Raw genomic sequence first — 17532 nt, forward strand, 5'->3', positions numbered from 1 at the left:
TGTCAAGCAGGAAAAAAACCTCAGACATGTGCTTACACGCTCACATACACACACTCACATTATCAACCGACATGAACCTCACTCTGATTAAAGGGGCGTGACTTGGCGCGTTAGTACGTTCTCCCTTTTTCCATTATTTATGAGTTCCATTTGAATGGTAGTTCTCTGGATCTAGGGCGGCCATGCAAATGAGGCTGAGGAGGATCCGGTGCATTCTTTCTTTTATCTTTAATAGTGTCTATCTCTCATTGTTATGGGTCGATTAGTACAGATTCCCCATAGTGATTTAGGCTTTTTTTAATTTGAGAATCTCTTTGTGCATTTCTGATGCACTGCACTGTACTGGGCGTGTGTGTGTGTGTGTGTGTGTGTGTGTGTGTGTGTGTGTGTGTGTGTGTGTGTGTGTGTGTGTGTGTGTGTGTGTGTGTGTGTGTGTGTGTGTGTGTGTGTGTGTGTGTGTGTGTGTGTGTGTGAGTGATACAGTTAGCATGCAAATACATTTAGGTTGCACGGGCATGGTTTGCAGAAGAAAGAAAAGTATTTATAATTGGGTTTGTCAGACTATTTGGCAAAAGTGTAAAATATTACCTGTTGTGTCTGGTTAATGTTCATTTATCTCACTCCCTCCCCCCCCATCCATGCGCTCCTATATTCCTCCTTACTCTACCTCTCCTCACCAGCGATTTTGCAGTGTGTCCGCCCACTCTCTCCCCCAATCTCTCCCCCCACCTCCATGTGACTTTGTCCCTTGGTCCCTTGGGTGCTAAACCCCCATCCAAACGTATTGTTAATAAATGATGAAAATGGTTACAAAAGTGGCAGCGAATCGACATATTGAAGGACGCCTTCTCCTTCCTCCTCCCCCTTCTTCGGATTCTCTCCCACTTGCTATGCACCTGGTGACTGTGGTTGGCAGGGAACTGGTTTGTACAGTGAGGGGGCAGGTACTATGATATATATATATACACACACAAACACACAGGCATGCCAGTAACCAGGTGACAGGGAAAGTTGTGTGTGGCAAAAAAAAGGGACATTCATTTCCTCCTAGATGTGGATAAACCTGGGTGGCAGAGTGATTTTTTCTGAGATGGGTGAATACTTTGAGAATGACAGGACTGGAAAACCCCTGTCACACTGGATAGAAGTGCTCTCAGGTACTGTAGCAACGTTTTGCTTATTTAATAACCAGTATTGTGGCTCAAGAAAGCTCAGTTTGTTTTGGTTTCAATTAAGATATTGGAGGTGAGAGGTTTTGGTTTAAAAAAAACTGGAGGAAGTGATACTTTTGAACACGGGAACCCACACACACTCAGGTGCCGCCAGACAAGTGGATCCGTCCGTGTGGGTGCAGTCACCTTAAAAACATTCTAAACATGCTGCCCGTGTATTGTGCCGCAACCATGTGTGACTGCTAATTACCTGATGACAAGGTGACTTGAATAGAGTCTGTATTCGAGGTAAGCCGTCTTTTATTGCTCACAGTATACAACGAATGACAATAATAGTGATGAAGTCACTACAGCTAAATAGTGCATTTGTTGACGATTTCCAAGTGCGGGTCAAAACACATTTGGTGCTCTGAGTATTCAGTCTGATTGATTGTGTATGTGCGACTGAGTCCGAAATGCACGTACAGTACAATACTCATTGTGATAGAAATGAAGAAGTCTGCTTAAATAGATTTGGAAAACAATGGAGGTCTAGAGGATTAGGCTGTGTCTGACTTTAGCTACATTGTTACTGTAATAATTGTAAGTAGGATAATGAATAGTTTTGGTCGTTTCACAAAATGTGTCGGCTTCAAGAAAAGTATAGAACAACCACTTCAGCCATATCTTGAAGGATATGTGTGAGTTTGGTTCAGTTATGTTGCTTGTGTGTGTGTTGTGTGTGTCCTTTGAAAAGTATAAAAAAGTAATATTTGCTTTGACTGGTATCTGGTTCCACTAAACACGGCGCAGCATCCGCAATCCAGAACTTCTAAAATGGCCCTACCTCACATTTTTCCGATGTGGGTTACAAAACATCCACAAGTGTTGTGGACGACAGTGGAGCGACTAAGATTTCATTTTGTGTGTTGACTGAATGTCATACTCGTGTCATAACTCATGTGGTGTTGCTTCGCCAGACGCTCAGGTGAATGTAAACAAACACAGATCAGCTGCTGAGAGATTGTGTTACGTGATAAATGCTTTGTTTCCACCACCTTTCAATAGGGAGATACTGCATGTACATACACACACAGTGTCCTGAAGATTAGATAAAGGTCACAGCTCATTTACTGTTGTTTGGACAGCGCCCATATCCTTACAGCGTTGTATAAATATAAGACATACCATCATAAGGTGGCATTGGAAGCATTTTTCTTAAGTTATACGCAGGTCATTTCAGGAGAAGCAAAAGCCCTCATTTGGAGAGCTGAACAAATTGTCTTGAATGCGGGTTACATTGTTGATACAAATGTGACACAACAGGACAGTAATGCGTCAGTGCCTTTCATATTCACCTTTCAACTATGCCGTTCGCTCTCATTATAACTGACTGTAAAACTTGTAAAAAAAACACATCAATAATAAAAATCAACCCTGCTCTCTCAATTCCGTTTGAGCACAGTCGTCCAGAGGTTTACAAAACCCTGGCTGACCTATAATCAGTGTCCACTGGGGTGTGGATGTGTGCATCATGGGATATCTTGCCCTCTCTCTTTCTTTCATGCCTGTTGTGTTAAGAGTGTGAGACCTCCGTATCACAGAATATGGAAAAACAGGAAGTTGACGGACAGGAAGAGGAAGTTAAGGGTCAGGCCAGTAGCCCGACAAGTGGGCTCTCCCCCCCCCCCCCATACATAATCCATCATCATTGAAGTAGGTTTCCCCCACACCCACTGCTCAGACACCCATTCATTTGACCTTTCCATCCTTCTTGGATGTTGTCACGTATGTGTACGGTGCAAGTGTGTGGCTATTTTTCTCGTTTGAGTGCGCGCTTGTGTTTTCAGCGCAGACATACTGTAGTCACACATCTCCCACTTCAGGAAACAATAGGCATATGATGACTCTGGTCACATCAGTGGAGAGTCGGTTAGAAGGGGGGGGGGGTCACACTTAGAGGGTTTTTTCTCTATAGACAAGTGTTAAATGTACGTAATGCTTTTGATAAGCTGCTTACATGTGTTTTATTATGAAAAGGGAACTTATATAACGGAATGGGGGTTAATTTTTGTCGTGTGTGTGTGTGTGTGTGTGTGTGTGTGTGTGTGTGTGTGTGTGTGTGTGTGTGTGTGTGTGAACAGCAGGCAGACCTGTCATGAGGAGTCCAGATGGTGGGGGGAGAAAGCCCTCCTTTAATCCCTGAGCCAGGATATTATACCCCCCTTTGCACTCACTCACTCACTCACTCACTCACACCGTTTTATGTACCTCCTCTCGACTGAATGCACGGCCCCATACTGAGTTTGTCCACTTTTCTTTCACGTGGCATTATTCACACTCCATTATGTCGCTCTCAGTTCGGCGCTGCTGTGTTGATATATCCCAACTGATACAGCCAAATACTTGCTGCAAACTATAGAGTTAGGAAAATATTGACAAATGATGATGTGACATGTTTTGTGATGGGTTTTATGAATCTTATGGGCATTTGTTTTCTCATATTCGGAAAACAGATACAGAATTTGATACATTTCAATAATCTTGATACTCTTACATAGTTGTTTCTAATACAATACACAAACGTTGCGATAAAGATCAGGCTGCGTAAAGAAATGTTAACGACAGTTAATGACAATAACATGACTGAAATGAGTGTGGCTTAACATATAAGAATACAATTTAAAAATGGCTTTGACCATAAAAAGCCACAGCGGTGCTTAAGGTTAAATGCTTATGTCAGCAGGCTAACATGTGGTCCGAGAGAGATCAATGTATCTCTAGGGAAACATACACAACTTTACTAAATATATAACTAACTAACTAAAGAATGACTAACCGGCCTACTGGTCTGGTGCTGCGAACACAACAACACATCCAGCTAGACGTGACCTTTAGGAGTAATAGGGGTGGACAACAGTAAAACAGGTTTCTCTCTTGTGGTTGGTTGGTGTTGTTGTCATCATCGTTGCTACCATGTCATTGCCGGAACATTAAGTGAAAAAAGTATAACTTAAGTTTGTTCTGTGGCACAGCTGTTATATTGCTGTGTGGGTCACTTGCACATGTTGCTGCACTGATAGTCCTGCAGCTTTGATGCTTGATTGTGGATCAGACAGTAGTGCAGAGGCGTGTGTGCATGTGTGTGTGCGAGTCTTTTTAATTGTGTCTGTGTTGTAAATGTGTGTGTGTTTTTGGAGGGGGGAGGGGGGGTAGTAATACCCTCATGTGAGCCCATCATTGTTTTTACGACCGTTGCTATTTTCTCTTTAATCTTTTATGTGCATATTAAAGCGCTGTGTTGAAAGAGTATTAGCTCTCCCTACAGATGATGCCCTACATATCACAGACAGACTAATTGGGGTTTGCTGTCTCCGAGGACATGTACATTCCTTTTTTTTTCATTCTCAAAACAAACACACACGAGTCGACTGCTCTTGATCTTGATAAATGCAGCTACCAGAGAAGCTCTCCAAAAACTCTCATTTGAATTACTCCACTTCTGTGCATGTGCAGCATTGGGTCTTATCTGCTGTCTAGAACAAGGGAGCCTGTTGTAAAATGTAAAATAGCATGGCATACTTATTCCGGCCTCTTTTTTCTTCTGTTTCTCACTCTCATCTCCTCTCTCCGAATTTCTGTTACTCTTGAATAAAACATGTGGTTGCATGAAACAGCTGGAAGCTCCTGCTGCCTCAGATGTGATGGAGTATTATTAATATATCCTCTAGTTTGCTACTATCTCTAAAATAAGTGTGTCAGCTTCTTTTTATAGCCTAGTCAATCTTTTGTGTGTGTGTGTGTGTGTGTGTGTCTTGTTCTTGCAGAGACGGAAGGGAAAGCTGGCTGTTTCCAGTCCGCCAATGGTGATGAGGAGGCCTGTGTGGCGGTGAAAATCGAACACTCCAAAGGTAGGCACCATCACCTTCTCTAACCACCTGCTTCATGGATCTAAAGGCAGTTTGTTGAGTGTTCAATTACGGTTATAAGTGTACAGCTATTCAAAGCTCACTTGAGGCGGTTCATTTTCTGTGGTTTCCTGTCCGGCTGTATTTGTGATGGTGTTGATGCAGTATATTTTTTGTTTCCTCTTCATCTTGCGTGGGGGGTAGTGTTGCCACGAGCCAAATTAAGATTGCAAAGCTTTGTCGCTTGTCAGTCACCTCTAAATTCACAGCAGGAGGGCTGAACCTGGTATTTGCATTTTGAGATCCTTATCACACTGAGAGTTTAAAGTCCATTCAGTCCTTTCTAAACTTGGCCACACCTTGCAGCGAGATCTCCTTTTTTTAGCACCGCTTCTGTAAAGCGAATCGGCCGCAGTGACGTGAACTTTAAGAGAGAGAGAGAGAGAGAGACTGATCTTGTGAAGGGCATAAATGGACCCTCCTCCCTACCTCACAGCTTTGCAGGGGTGTGAAAAGAGCTGCTGCGCTCTGCTCTACTTTGTTTGTGTATGTGTCTGTGTGTGTGTGTGTCTCTGTGTCTGTGTGATAAACAGCCTGAGGTCTTCTTCCAATTTTTCACTTTCTCCTATGTGTCTCTCCTCCTCGCGCACGGCGTCTCATTCTCTCATGTAAACCCCTTCCACCATCTGGCTTTTCATCTGTCCACCTGCTCTGCGCTTGTCCATGGTCATAATGCCCTTACGCTTCCTTCCTTCCTTCCCTTCCTGTCTGTCTGTCTGTCCGTATCCAAAGCTGTTGAAGCTATTTCCTCCCCTTTTCCCTTTGATTTAACATCTGTACCTTGCCAAAAAAATAAGCAGTGCTCTGTCCAATCCTCCACCTCCCGTTTTACCAATCCATTTCACCTCTCACAACCCACGCCAGACACTGCTGCTTCTAACCAACCGTCTCCCCCCCCCCCCCCCCCCCCCTTCCATAGTCCAGGGCAGACTGGGGTTCTTCTAATCTCACATTGGCCCTTGGATTAGTGGATGAGGCAGGGTTAATCTGAAGAAAGTCTGGGTAGTCGAATAGAAACAGCTAATCCCACAATGCTTGGTGGTAACGGTTATCTGTCTCACCCTGTCTGTCACACGTACAGGCTCACACACACCCACACGCACACACACACACACACACACACACACACACACACACACACACACACACACACAAACCCACTCTAACCTCAGTGATAGATGTATGGCACCAAGATTGGTAGAAGGTGGGTTGTGGGTGAATGTGTCAGCACAGGTGGGATGAGTGGCACTTTGTCTCAGTCTCAGTCTTGCATGTAACTGTGAAAATATGTTTTCCACTTAAACTGTCTCAGGATTCCATTTAAACCTGATTTTTGTATTTGTCTTGGACAGCTGATATATAGGAAGGTAAAACATATTGCTTGATAGATCATGAAAACATAATTAACTAGCCACTAAAACATGAGTGGGAAAAGAGGAGTGACAAGTATTAGGATGCAATGAGTAACCGGGTTCCTCTGGTCTTTTGACTGTAACCTTGTTTCTTAAACATTATCTCAAGGAGAAAGTGGGTTTCCTTAATTGAGAGGCAAGAACCAGGTTACCACTGCTGGGGGAACCTGGTTTATTTTGCCATGTGTGCATGTGCACGGTGCAGAATTCAGGTGGGTGAAATGTCGCTGTTTCAGCACAACGATGGAGAGAGAGGAAAATGTGACAAAAATGTATTCTTGTGTCTATTACGGATGACGTCCCGCAGTATACGTCTTAATAAGCCAACTCTGCAGCAAAACAGCTGGGTAATGTGGACATTTACTCACAGCCATTTCAGCATATAACAAAAAGGATTAGGGTAGACATTCTGAAAGTCAAGGTCAAGTGAGACCCTGCCAACACAAGGCTGCAGACGTTGGCTGCATATAGTATTAATTGGCACCAGCTCGTGGTTGCACCAATGAGATGAGAGCATGAGAGTGCAGTTTTGATCACTGCTGCACAAACATTCAGGTTTTTTCTTTTTGCTTCAAGTGTAAGAGAGTAACCTTCAGAAGTCTGCTTCATTTATTATAATTTAGTAATCGATTTACGAATCTAGCTTTGTCTGAATTACTGCTGTGATACCAAGTACATTTGGAAGAGGAATTTGGTGTGTGGAATTCTCACTTGTCAAACTGGTTCACACTCACAGGGAGAGAAACAGAATGCCTGTCATTCCTTTTAATCCTGCTCTGCTGACGCATAAGACATGTCAGCCAGTGAGCGTGCAGGTGTTTGACAACTTAGGCACTGTGCGTGGGTGAAAAAATGACTACACACACATACCAATCACATATCCACAGGTAACGAGATGACATTTACTATTTGTCATGGTTAGCGTTACTTAAATAGAGGCTTCCTCCGGCATTGTGACCATGTGACGGCTCAAAGCCAATAAATAAAAGTATAGTTCAGCGATGGCTCAAAGGAGCTCACACCTCCTGAGCTTGTGTTAGACACCGCCAGCTGCGCTTGCACACTGGAAAGATACACAACATGGAGAGGCTCCAGTCACGGTCCACAGTGCTGCAGACTTCTGCCAAAGGTACACCATTTTCATGTAGCCGGTTTCTGGGATCTTTGTCATTTTCAAATATGTTAATATGGATCTAAAATCATATATTGTTTTACTTGAAATGTCACTGCTTTTTTTAAACTTTTCTGTGTCACTTTGATCCATTTGTCTTTGTTTTGTAATTGCTCCATGTTTTGTGCACGGGGGAGGAGATGTGGACGTGACGGTGGTCGAAATAATACATTAAGAGGATTTGGGCTTTATTTAGATTTTAGCAGGCAGATGAGAGAACTGGTGTGTGGCGCTTCATGCTGCTTTCGCTGTTAATCATTCATCAGGCTAACTGACTGATGGACAGAACGAGAAGTGTGGTGGCTGTTACACAAGCCGTTCTGTCCTCCATTAGTGGCCCAGTTTCACAGCAAAACGTTTGGGCTGGATGTTTTTGCTCATTTTATGATAGAGCTATATAAAAAAAACTATTGTGAGAGGAAGCTTGAGATCACTTTGCTTATGTTATGCCCAGGCTGTGCATGTACTGCTGATATTCATTTGGCAAAGGAATCTCGTTTGTACAGGAATGTGTAGCTGCTCTGTTTGTAGATCTGTAGCTTTTAAAGTGTGCAGATCTTGTCTGTTCAGAGTTGTATGTTGGGAACCTCTGGATGTGTGTGTGCACGTCTAAGTTTCTGTGTAAAGCCACTTAAAGGGGAGGGAAGGGCTCGAGTGAGAGTGGAGGAGGAGCCTTGTATTGCTCTGTGAGTCTCTGTGCTGAGACAAGTCACACAGCAACTCAGCAGCGGCGCTGCCTGGGAAGATCGCATTGGAACTTAAAGTCGGTGCTCCGCCGGGACACACACACTCTCTCACACACAGCGTGGTCCCTCACTGGGGATACACTCCACAACTGTTTCTCCTCTCTGCCTCAAGCTCGGGGTGAGTTCATTCAACGGGATTTCTACGATCATAGAAAATGCATCTTCTACTATCTCTGTCTCTGTCCCTCTTCCTCTCAGATTTCCTCACCTTTCTGGCCTATTGTTTATGTATTTTCTTATCTTTAATTTGAGATCACATGCAGCAGACCAAGCAAAGCAGTCACAATTTGGTAATGGTTAGAACAGGCTTATGTACATGCTCTAAGGTTGACCCACTCTTGTATCGGTTGATTTATGAAAATGTAACATTGCATTACATTTACACCAATTAACATCCTTTGATATAATAAATAGCTGTAGACTGTGAAGGCTGTTTACTTCCACTCAGATATCTTCCATCCATCTTTCTCTCTCCAATCTCTTGACGTAGCCACAGCCAGACGACCTTTAGAGTCTCTGCCAACCCTGTTCTGAAGAAGAAGCAGAATTCATAAAAAGTCCTCTCAGACATTCTTTTGATGTAAATTACATGAATGTCGCAACCCGTAGGTGCCACAGGGGGTTTGGGAGGAGGGGAAGAAAGAGTGAAATTGGGGACACGCATAAATACAGGTCAGGCAGGCCTACTGTCAGCTGGAGAAGGCAGGCGTTGATGTCACGAGCGTGTGATAGAAAATACCTTGAACGTTCACTTAATGGTGTTTGACTGAGAGGCTGAGCTGAGATTAACCGCCGCCTGACACACCTGTCTACCTGTAAATACACAAGGTAAATACACAAGGAATGCAGCTCTTTCATTCACACAAGGAATGCAGTTTTTTTTTCGTGCCTGAAAGGACAAGAGACTTTACAGAAGGCATTGGTCTCACGGTGTTGTTGAAAAACATTGTGGAAAAGGTCATCGAGTCAGTTTTTTAGCCATTGGCTCTAGGGATGGCCCCACTCAGTCCCCCACTGTGTTCCAGACTGAAATATCCTCAACAACTACAACACACATTCGTGGTTCCATGAGAAGGATTCCTAATGTCTTTGGTGATCCCCTGACATTTGCTCTAGAGCTGCACCATGTGGTGGATTTTATTTTTTATTTTTTTCGAAATGTCTTGACAAATATTGGATGGATTGTCATGAAATTTGAAACAGATATTCATGGTGCCCAAAGAATGAATCCTAATGACTTTAGTGATCCCATGTAGTTTCCCTCTAGCGCCACCAGCAGGATATTTATGTTATTGTGTGAAATGTCTAATGGATTGCCGTAGAATTTAGTTCAGATACTCGTGGCTCTTAGAGGATGAGTTGAAATAACTTTGATCCCCTTATTTGTCCAGTAATTTCGGTTTATGATTAAAAAAAAATGTCACAGCAATCTATTCTCATGTTTATTTTTCTCAAAATCCGTATCATGTTTTTGACCAGCGAATCAACAGACCGTGCCATCCCTGGGGACAGTCTATTTTAGGCACCAGTTCAGATGATTCACTATTTTCGGGGCACTGTTTGTTTTGTTTTTTGTTGCAGAGGAAGATATTTTTGTCTGAGAGATACATTCCTTCAGCCTCCTTCGCTGACTTACGGTAGACTCTCATCCCTCAGAGCTGGGAGGGTTGTGGATGGAGGGAAGGTGGGGGTGATATGTGTAATGCTTTAGGACCACAGCAACATTAACCACACACATTTTGACGTGATGCACTGAGAGCGTATTCTTTTTGAATGATAAGATGGGTAACATCTGGGCTGTTTTTCTTTCAATTTTAACGGAGATTTGACATTGCTTTGTTTTACAGACACTTCTTTTTTCAAGTGACGAGGCTATTTGTGAAATCAAAAGACGCTGGGGGCTTTGTAAACCAGCATTTTCATATTTTTTTTTTCTCATCTACGCTGCTGCCCACACCTGACCTTTACCGGAGCATTTATTCTCGCTCTCTCTCTCTTTCCGTGCGGATTTGGACTTATTGAGGTAGAAGGGAGATGACTTCGGGCTCAGTAGTGAAATAGATATAGCATCTTAAGAAGGTAAAGGGGCTTGTTGCCATAGCAGCAGCCGGTCTCTCCATCCTCCAAACAAGGACAGATGCAAAAGTCTACCCTGAGTTCCAAATCACATACCTTTACTTATATATTTGATCATAACATTGCGTCTTGATCATGCCCCTTGCTTTTATATCGTCGTATCCCTGTTTGTTTTCATATGGAGGCTCCGTGGATGTGACGTCACTTCCAGTGCGCGACTGGATTGTTGATCAGAATCGGCCAAATAGGATGCTGTTTTCAACACTAAAAATCTCAACAATCCAGGTATTTCTAACCATACTAAATCTGGCCACAAGAATTGGGACATCCTAAATCTTTTTTCTACCATACTAAATAGTAGTAGCCATAGTCTCACTTTGAGTTTTCAACTTCTCATTTCCCAGATTTTAGAAGCACTCCTAACAGCGTTTCGGTTTCTACGCAGAGCATGTTGTCACTGTAAAGTAGAAGCACAAAGTTATAAATCAACTTGACATTATAGTTCCTCTTTGGTGCTATACGCATCACCTAGCTGCAGCAGAAGTCCCTTATCTGTTTACGTCAAGATGTCTCACATACAAATGTTGTTCTGCAGGGTGGTGGCTGGCTGCTACTTATTTACTGTACACAGAGCGGTCTGTCACTTGTGCCAAGCCAGCTTTAATGAGAAGATGCCAGAATAAGTGTGTTACCCAGGAGCAGCAGCAGTTCCCTCCAAGTTCCCAGAAAGGAAGTAGGGTTTATCCTATTTTTACTGGAACAGAGTTGGCTGAGTTTCCGTGCCCCACTGGTTCAGATAAGAGCTAAAAAATACTATTGATAGTTGTTCCTCACTCAAACTAATTTTTCTACCCAATTGACGGACAGAATTGTTATACAGTCCAGAGCCAAAAAATGCTTGCATAACCAGATGTATCGACTTGCATCTCTATTTACAATCTCTCGCTTCTTATCTGGAACAGTAACACTTAAAAATACCCGCAAGACTTGGTTGAAGTGAAAGCCCGCAAAGCCCAGAGGTGATTTACAGCTTAGGGACCGGTGTTTGACACCCTTAATAACAAACCCTGTAGCAGACAGAGCCAGGCTGTGGCGAGCAGACCCCCTGCAATCGTCCAGGGTAACTGCTGTATGTGGAGTACAATCCGCAGCCACAGGAATTCATTTTGAGCCATATATATGTGTAATGTGGTGCATAACTTGTCGCTGGGTGTTTTCTTATAATCTCTTAAATGTGGCCACGAGGGGAAACCAAGCACATAATCAAGAGGAATTCCTGAGGCCGGCCCCTCAAAATGTATTGGTAATTTTGGGGCCGTGTTTAGAAAGTCTGCTCTGCCAAACACAGCGTGGGACCGTATACAGTCAAGCAGTTTCTAGGCCTGTTGTCTTTCATTATGGCCAGGCTGTTAAAAATAGAAACTGTGACTATATGATTCTGTTTTTTTTTCAGTTTTTCAGTCTATTTCAGGAGTGGTGAGATTAAGATCACTGTAGGGAAAATAAATGAGGGGCACCATTTTGGCTTGTAGTAACAACAAACTGCATTTGGAAGAGAACACCACTCAAAGAGTAGCCTACATGTTTTGCATTGTAATACCAGTGGGTCATATAGGTTGAAATGCAACCAACAATTGTTTTCATTGTCAGATATATTCATTATTGAACTTATAGTTTGGCCTAAAGTGTAAGAAAATAATGAACAATACTTGTTTCAATTTCCTACGCAAACACCTTCAAATTGTCATCCAACATAGAACACACAAATGTATCACATCAGACAAAGTTAAGCAGTGCAAGTGTGATGCTGGCCAAAGGTCATGGTTGACATTAGTGTTGATAAGCAAATGTTAGCATGCTAACTAGATAAGCTCTAAATGGTGAACATAGTAGCCTACTTATCCCCTGCTAAATACCACCATGTTAGTGTAATTGTGAGAATGTTAGCATCCTGATGTTAGCCTTTAGCACAAAGTTCAGCCTCACAAATCTGCTAGCATTGCTATGGACTGTGTGCTGTTGTTGGAAAACATGTCTAAAACAATCGATTATCAATATAGATGCAGATTAATTTCCTGTCAACTAACCAATTTACAGGGAACTTGTTTGGTTATCATCTCATTGTACGTTATCTTTGATTTAATTTTCCATATTAGCATCACTAAGTCGAATGTACTGTTAATGACTGAAAACAGCAGATGAAATTAGTCGGACGTTCTAGTTCTGTGTACTCTTAAATCTTAAAGCTCCAGCTGTTCCACTGCACACACTGTTTATCATTAGCCAAGTGCAAAGCTACATTGATTTCTGCATCCAACCCATACATCAGTGCCACTTGTTAAATCACAGCACAGCCCTTTAAGGACCACCTTAAATGGAAACAAATGGACTAATAGCTTGAGAAATAATGAGAGCACCTATTGGCCCCTGGCAATGTAGTAGTAGGCCTGCCATATATGGACATTTGCCTTACTGTGCTGCATGCCTAAGTACCCGCTTTTCTCATGCTTGTAAGTGTGTGTGTGTGTGTGTGTGTGTGTGTGTGTGTGTGTGTGTGTGTGTGTGTGTGTGTGTGTGTGTGTGTGTGTGTGTGTGTGTGTGTGTGTGTGTGTGTGTGTGTGTGTGTGTGTGTGTGTGCTGAGAGGTCAGAGGAAGATAGATTTAGGATACTGTAAACACTGCCAGTCTGTGTCTGTCGCTCCATTAAATCAGTCTGTCTGCTTTATCTAAACAGTGATGCTGTACCATCGGTGGCCAGCTGGTTAGGTTAAAGCCTCTGGAGCCGATCATCAACTGGATCATTAGCCGGATAAACAGCTGAACTGTCTGACAGGCACTAATATTTAGCCCGCAGCTGTTTGTCATGAACGTATTTGCAGCATTGAATATATAAAGTGTGCCCTAAATATCTAATAGGAATTGTCTCTCGATATATAGGACACCCTAAAGCTTATAGTAAAATGTGATGGCAAGTGTGTTTCTGGAAAGCCACAAGGATCCTTCAGGCTAAACAAGGCGTTTAGTTGTGTATTTTACAAATTGTGGTTTACCCATTTAAAAATGCCACAAGCCTTAACATGTCACTTGGTATCATATCTTTGTTAACAGTGCGTTTTAGCAGTGCTTATCTGATAGTGTTGTTTCTGCGATAGGCAGCATATTGCAAGACTGTCATCAATCTAAAATGCATTATCTCTGTCACTGAAGAGGAAAACCTAAGCCTGTAATGCAAAAGTGACGAGATCAAATAGACAGGGATAAAATACTGTGTAAAAGTCTAAATGGGTCAAACACAGCACGTGTACCATTCCAATATCATACTGTTGTAAAGTAAACCGGCCAAATGCTGAACTGAGAGAGAAAAAAGAACATTTTCAGAATTGAGAAGTCTGAAATGGAGGAAGGATACAGCTATGCCTATATATACCAGCATTGGTGCCTGTCTAGTGTATTAGTATATCGGTAGTGACATCTGTGACACGGGAGTTTGTAATGATGGAGCTGCAAAAGTATTGTGTTGTGAAAATGAATGTTATGTATGTTATGATGCATCTATCGTATGTCATATCACCATCGCTCTCTCCCTTCATTTCCTGCCACTTCGGTGCTCTCCTGTCAAAGGGGGGAAAAAGAACGTTGTCAACGTTTACATGAAGCATTACATCGTGTCTCATTTCATTGACCGTGTACGCGAGATGTTGACATGTTGTAATGGACATGCTTTTTCTTTTTCCCTCTCTCTCTCTCTCTCTCTCTCTCTCTCTCTGTCTCTCTTTCTTTCCTCCAGCTGTTTGCAATAGCCCTGGTTACCAGCACAGCAGCCCGCCTAGTGTGCAGGAGTGTCTGAGACGGGCAGGCGGCGGGAGGTCTAACAACAAGAGCAAGGGAAGGGTCAATGGAAGAAGCTCTGGCAGCAGGCCGGGGTCGCAGAATAAACCACAAGGTACGCAGCCACTCACAACCATTTACACAAACATAATTCAGGGTCAGTGGACACAGTTAAGTGGGTCTAAGTCAGTGACAAAGTATTGTCTCAGAGGGACCTGTCTCCCGCTTTAATGTCTTCCCTTATGTTCGTTTACAGTGTAGTTCTCAAGAAACCCTTTATATGTTCAGCCATTTCTGAGGTATTACAGTGTGTACACCAGTATTAGGATCCTTAACTAAAGTTAAAGTGCTAACAGTAGTTCATCATGATTTCAACACATTAAATACATATGTATTGGTGTGACGGGTCAGTTTATTAGCTATTTCCCTTTAACTGCAAACTTACCCATGAAGAAGACTTGATCATCAGTAATAACTCAAATATCATGATGATTGAAGTACCTTAGCATGGATTAATGATGTGTTCCTGTGTCAAAACATGCATCAGATACCATTCATCCCAGTGAATGACTAATCGTTCATGAAGTACTATGAATGAATTCATGTTGATTCATGTACCCTTATTATAACCTGTTACCTAAAATTGCCTAAAAATTAATTGAAATGATTAAATAATTGAAAGGAATAGCAGCGAATCTTCACATTTGAGAACCTGGAACCATGCAATGTTTTGCCTCTTTGCATTAAAAATTACTTAAATATTCATCAAAATAGTTGGCAATTAATTTGCCTTCAGTCCACCCATTGATCCGCTCTTCTTGTGTATAATATTGAATAGTTTAATTTCTAACAAAGCATCACACTTTGTAAGTTTTTCCTATATGTGTTTTGTGCAAAAATCTTAATTTGCCAAAGTACGTCACTTTCCACTTCTGCAGTATAGGCTACTATGAATGCTCAGCCCACCACAGGTAGACAGTGAACACAGGAATAGAGTTATGTAAGTTGACCTGGGATCAGTGAACCCTGAGCCTGGTTCCTCTTCTGTTTGATCTGAGTAAATCATTCTATGCAGATAAGACTGGAATACAGGGGTCCATTCTCTCTCCCGCTGCAAATCATGCAGGAAAGTCTGTTATTAACACGTCAATTGGTGAGAAAAGTGGAACCGCTCAGTGACTCTATGCTGAGCAGGGTTACTTCTTATTTGATCAATCTGTATGTTTGATACAGCCCAGTGTCCTGTGTGTGTGTGCAGTGTCAGTTGGGATATCTTATACCGCCCCCTTTAGGCCCAAATGGACATTGCAGCAAACATATTCCCTGATGAAAAAAATAAAAAAACAACCATCATCATCTACCAGAATACAAGATAAATAGTATATGATGTGCTAACTATTCCTCTCTCTGCCTTCTCTGCAGTGCCTCCAAAGCCAGCACACCTCCAGAGCCCGGTGACGGAGCTCTCGACCCCACTGTACCGCATCCACAAACCAACCTTCAGACCGCTCATGGAGGAGGGGGGAGGAGGAGGAGGAGGGAGAGGAGGAGGGGCCGTGAACCGGGAGAGACCCAAGGAGAAAAACTCCAAAGTCTCACACCTCATCAGCCGCTTTGAGGAGAACAGGTAGGGGTTCTTAACTCCCTAGTGTTGTGTGTGTGTGTGTGTGTGTGTGTGTGTGTGTGTGTGTGTGTGTGTGTGTGTGTGTGTGTGTGTGTGTGTGTGTGTGTGTGTGTGTGTGTGTGTGTGTGTGTGTGTGTGTGTGTGTGTGTGTGTGTGTGTGTGTGTGTGTGGTCTCCCTTCACAGAGTTAAAGGCGGAGTCAGCGATTCTGGAGAACACTTGTTGTCGAAATCACTTTTTGTCAAAATAAGTGCATATCTAGTAAGGATTCGCTACCTGTCCGTACTGTGTGTGCACTGAAGAAAAACAATCTTGTGTCAATACCATGGGTTAATACACTGCCTATAGGCTCTGTAAACTGTTACGTAAACAAAGGGTATGTAAACAAAGGGGGTCCACTGTAGCTAGCAACATGCCTGTTTACTTTATAAACACTAGATTTTTTTTCAGCACACACACACACACAGTACAGACAGGTAGCGAATTGTGAGGAGACATTCTCTGATTTGGACAAAAAGTGATTTTGACAACAAGCATTCTCCAGAATCGCTTCATCCACTTTTAAGTTGTTGAGTTGAGTCTGTGCCAATCTGTGATATTATTGAGTGAAAGTGGCTCATCCCTGTTTCCCTCGCTTGGGAAATAGTCCCTTTATCCTAGACAACTGTCACACAGGCAGTGACCCCACACTGCAAAACTTGACGGATGAGTAAACAACTCCATCATCCACGTCACTCAATGGCTTCTGTAACATAGCTTTGCCTCATTCGGCGCTGTTGTAATCTCAGCGGTGGAAAACTTTGTGTTTCCCCACGTTTCCTTTGCCGGTTATTTCAAGGAGGAAAAAGCAGAAGTCCCTCAATCAAAGTCCTCAGCCTGTCTCATTGATAGTGTCACAGACAGTCTCAGAAGGAGCCCAGATTAGCCCTACACTGCCTCTAGAGCCGAGCGTTGGCAAAACGGGGGGATGAAAGGAGATTTTCACAGGCGAGGGCAAACACAGCGCCTCATTCAGTGGTGGGACAGGACTCTGCGTAGCGGGATGAAGCCCAGGAGAATACGGTAGGGTCTCTTTGAACACCGAGTCGCAACTCTTAATGTCTGCACTTTGATCTTGTTGACTCATGCTGGCGTTGTGATTCAAATATATTTATTGTTATATATATATGGCTATATTTCATACAAAATTTTCCTTGGTGGAATGTATGGCCTATTCATTCATAATGCAGAAATGAGTGGGGCTTGATGTTTCCCTATTTCTTTCTTTCTTTCTTTCTTTCTTTCTTTCTTTCTTTCTTTCTTTCTTTCTTTCTTTCTTTCTTTCTTTCTTTCTTTCTTTCTTTCTTTCTTTCTTTCTTTCTTTCTTTCTTTCTTTCTTTCTTTCTTTCTTTCTTTCTTTCTTTTTTCTTTCTTTATGCATCTTGTTTTATCACCATGTCATGTCAGTTTTTAAATATGTTTTGACTGTAGCTGCAGCCTAGTCTGTGCGAGGGAGGCCCGTCGAGAGCGGTGAGGGGCGCAACAATCGTGCCCTTGTCCCAACTTCTCATACAGTAG

The 17532-nt window shown here is 42.7% G+C and overlaps 1 protein-coding gene across 4 annotated transcripts in view; it reads left to right on the forward strand.

Moving 5' to 3' along the window:
* Nucleotides 1-17532, forward strand: part of fgd4a (FYVE, RhoGEF and PH domain containing 4a) — a 54596-nt gene that overhangs the window by 26716 nt on the left and 10348 nt on the right. Inside the window, exons 1-4 of one of the 4 annotated variants that reach the window (XM_080027157.1) lie at nt 1031-1157; nt 4979-5062; nt 14312-14467; nt 15775-15979. In XM_080027157.1, coding sequence (XP_079883283.1) covers nt 1052-1157; nt 4979-5062; nt 14312-14467; nt 15775-15979 — 551 coding nt within the window. In that variant the 5' untranslated portion in view covers nt 1031-1051. Of the gene's footprint in view, nt 1-1030; nt 1158-4978; nt 5063-7547; nt 7661-14311; nt 14468-15774; nt 15980-16951; nt 17038-17532 lie in introns of those variants that run through there. The other 3 variants (XM_080027158.1, XM_080027159.1, XM_080027160.1) reach the window with 3 other exon arrangements.

This window comes from Ammodytes marinus, assembly GCF_949987685.1.
Source record: "Ammodytes marinus genome assembly, chromosome: 5".
NCBI classification, from domain to species: Eukaryota; Metazoa; Chordata; class Actinopteri; order Uranoscopiformes; family Ammodytidae; genus Ammodytes; species Ammodytes marinus.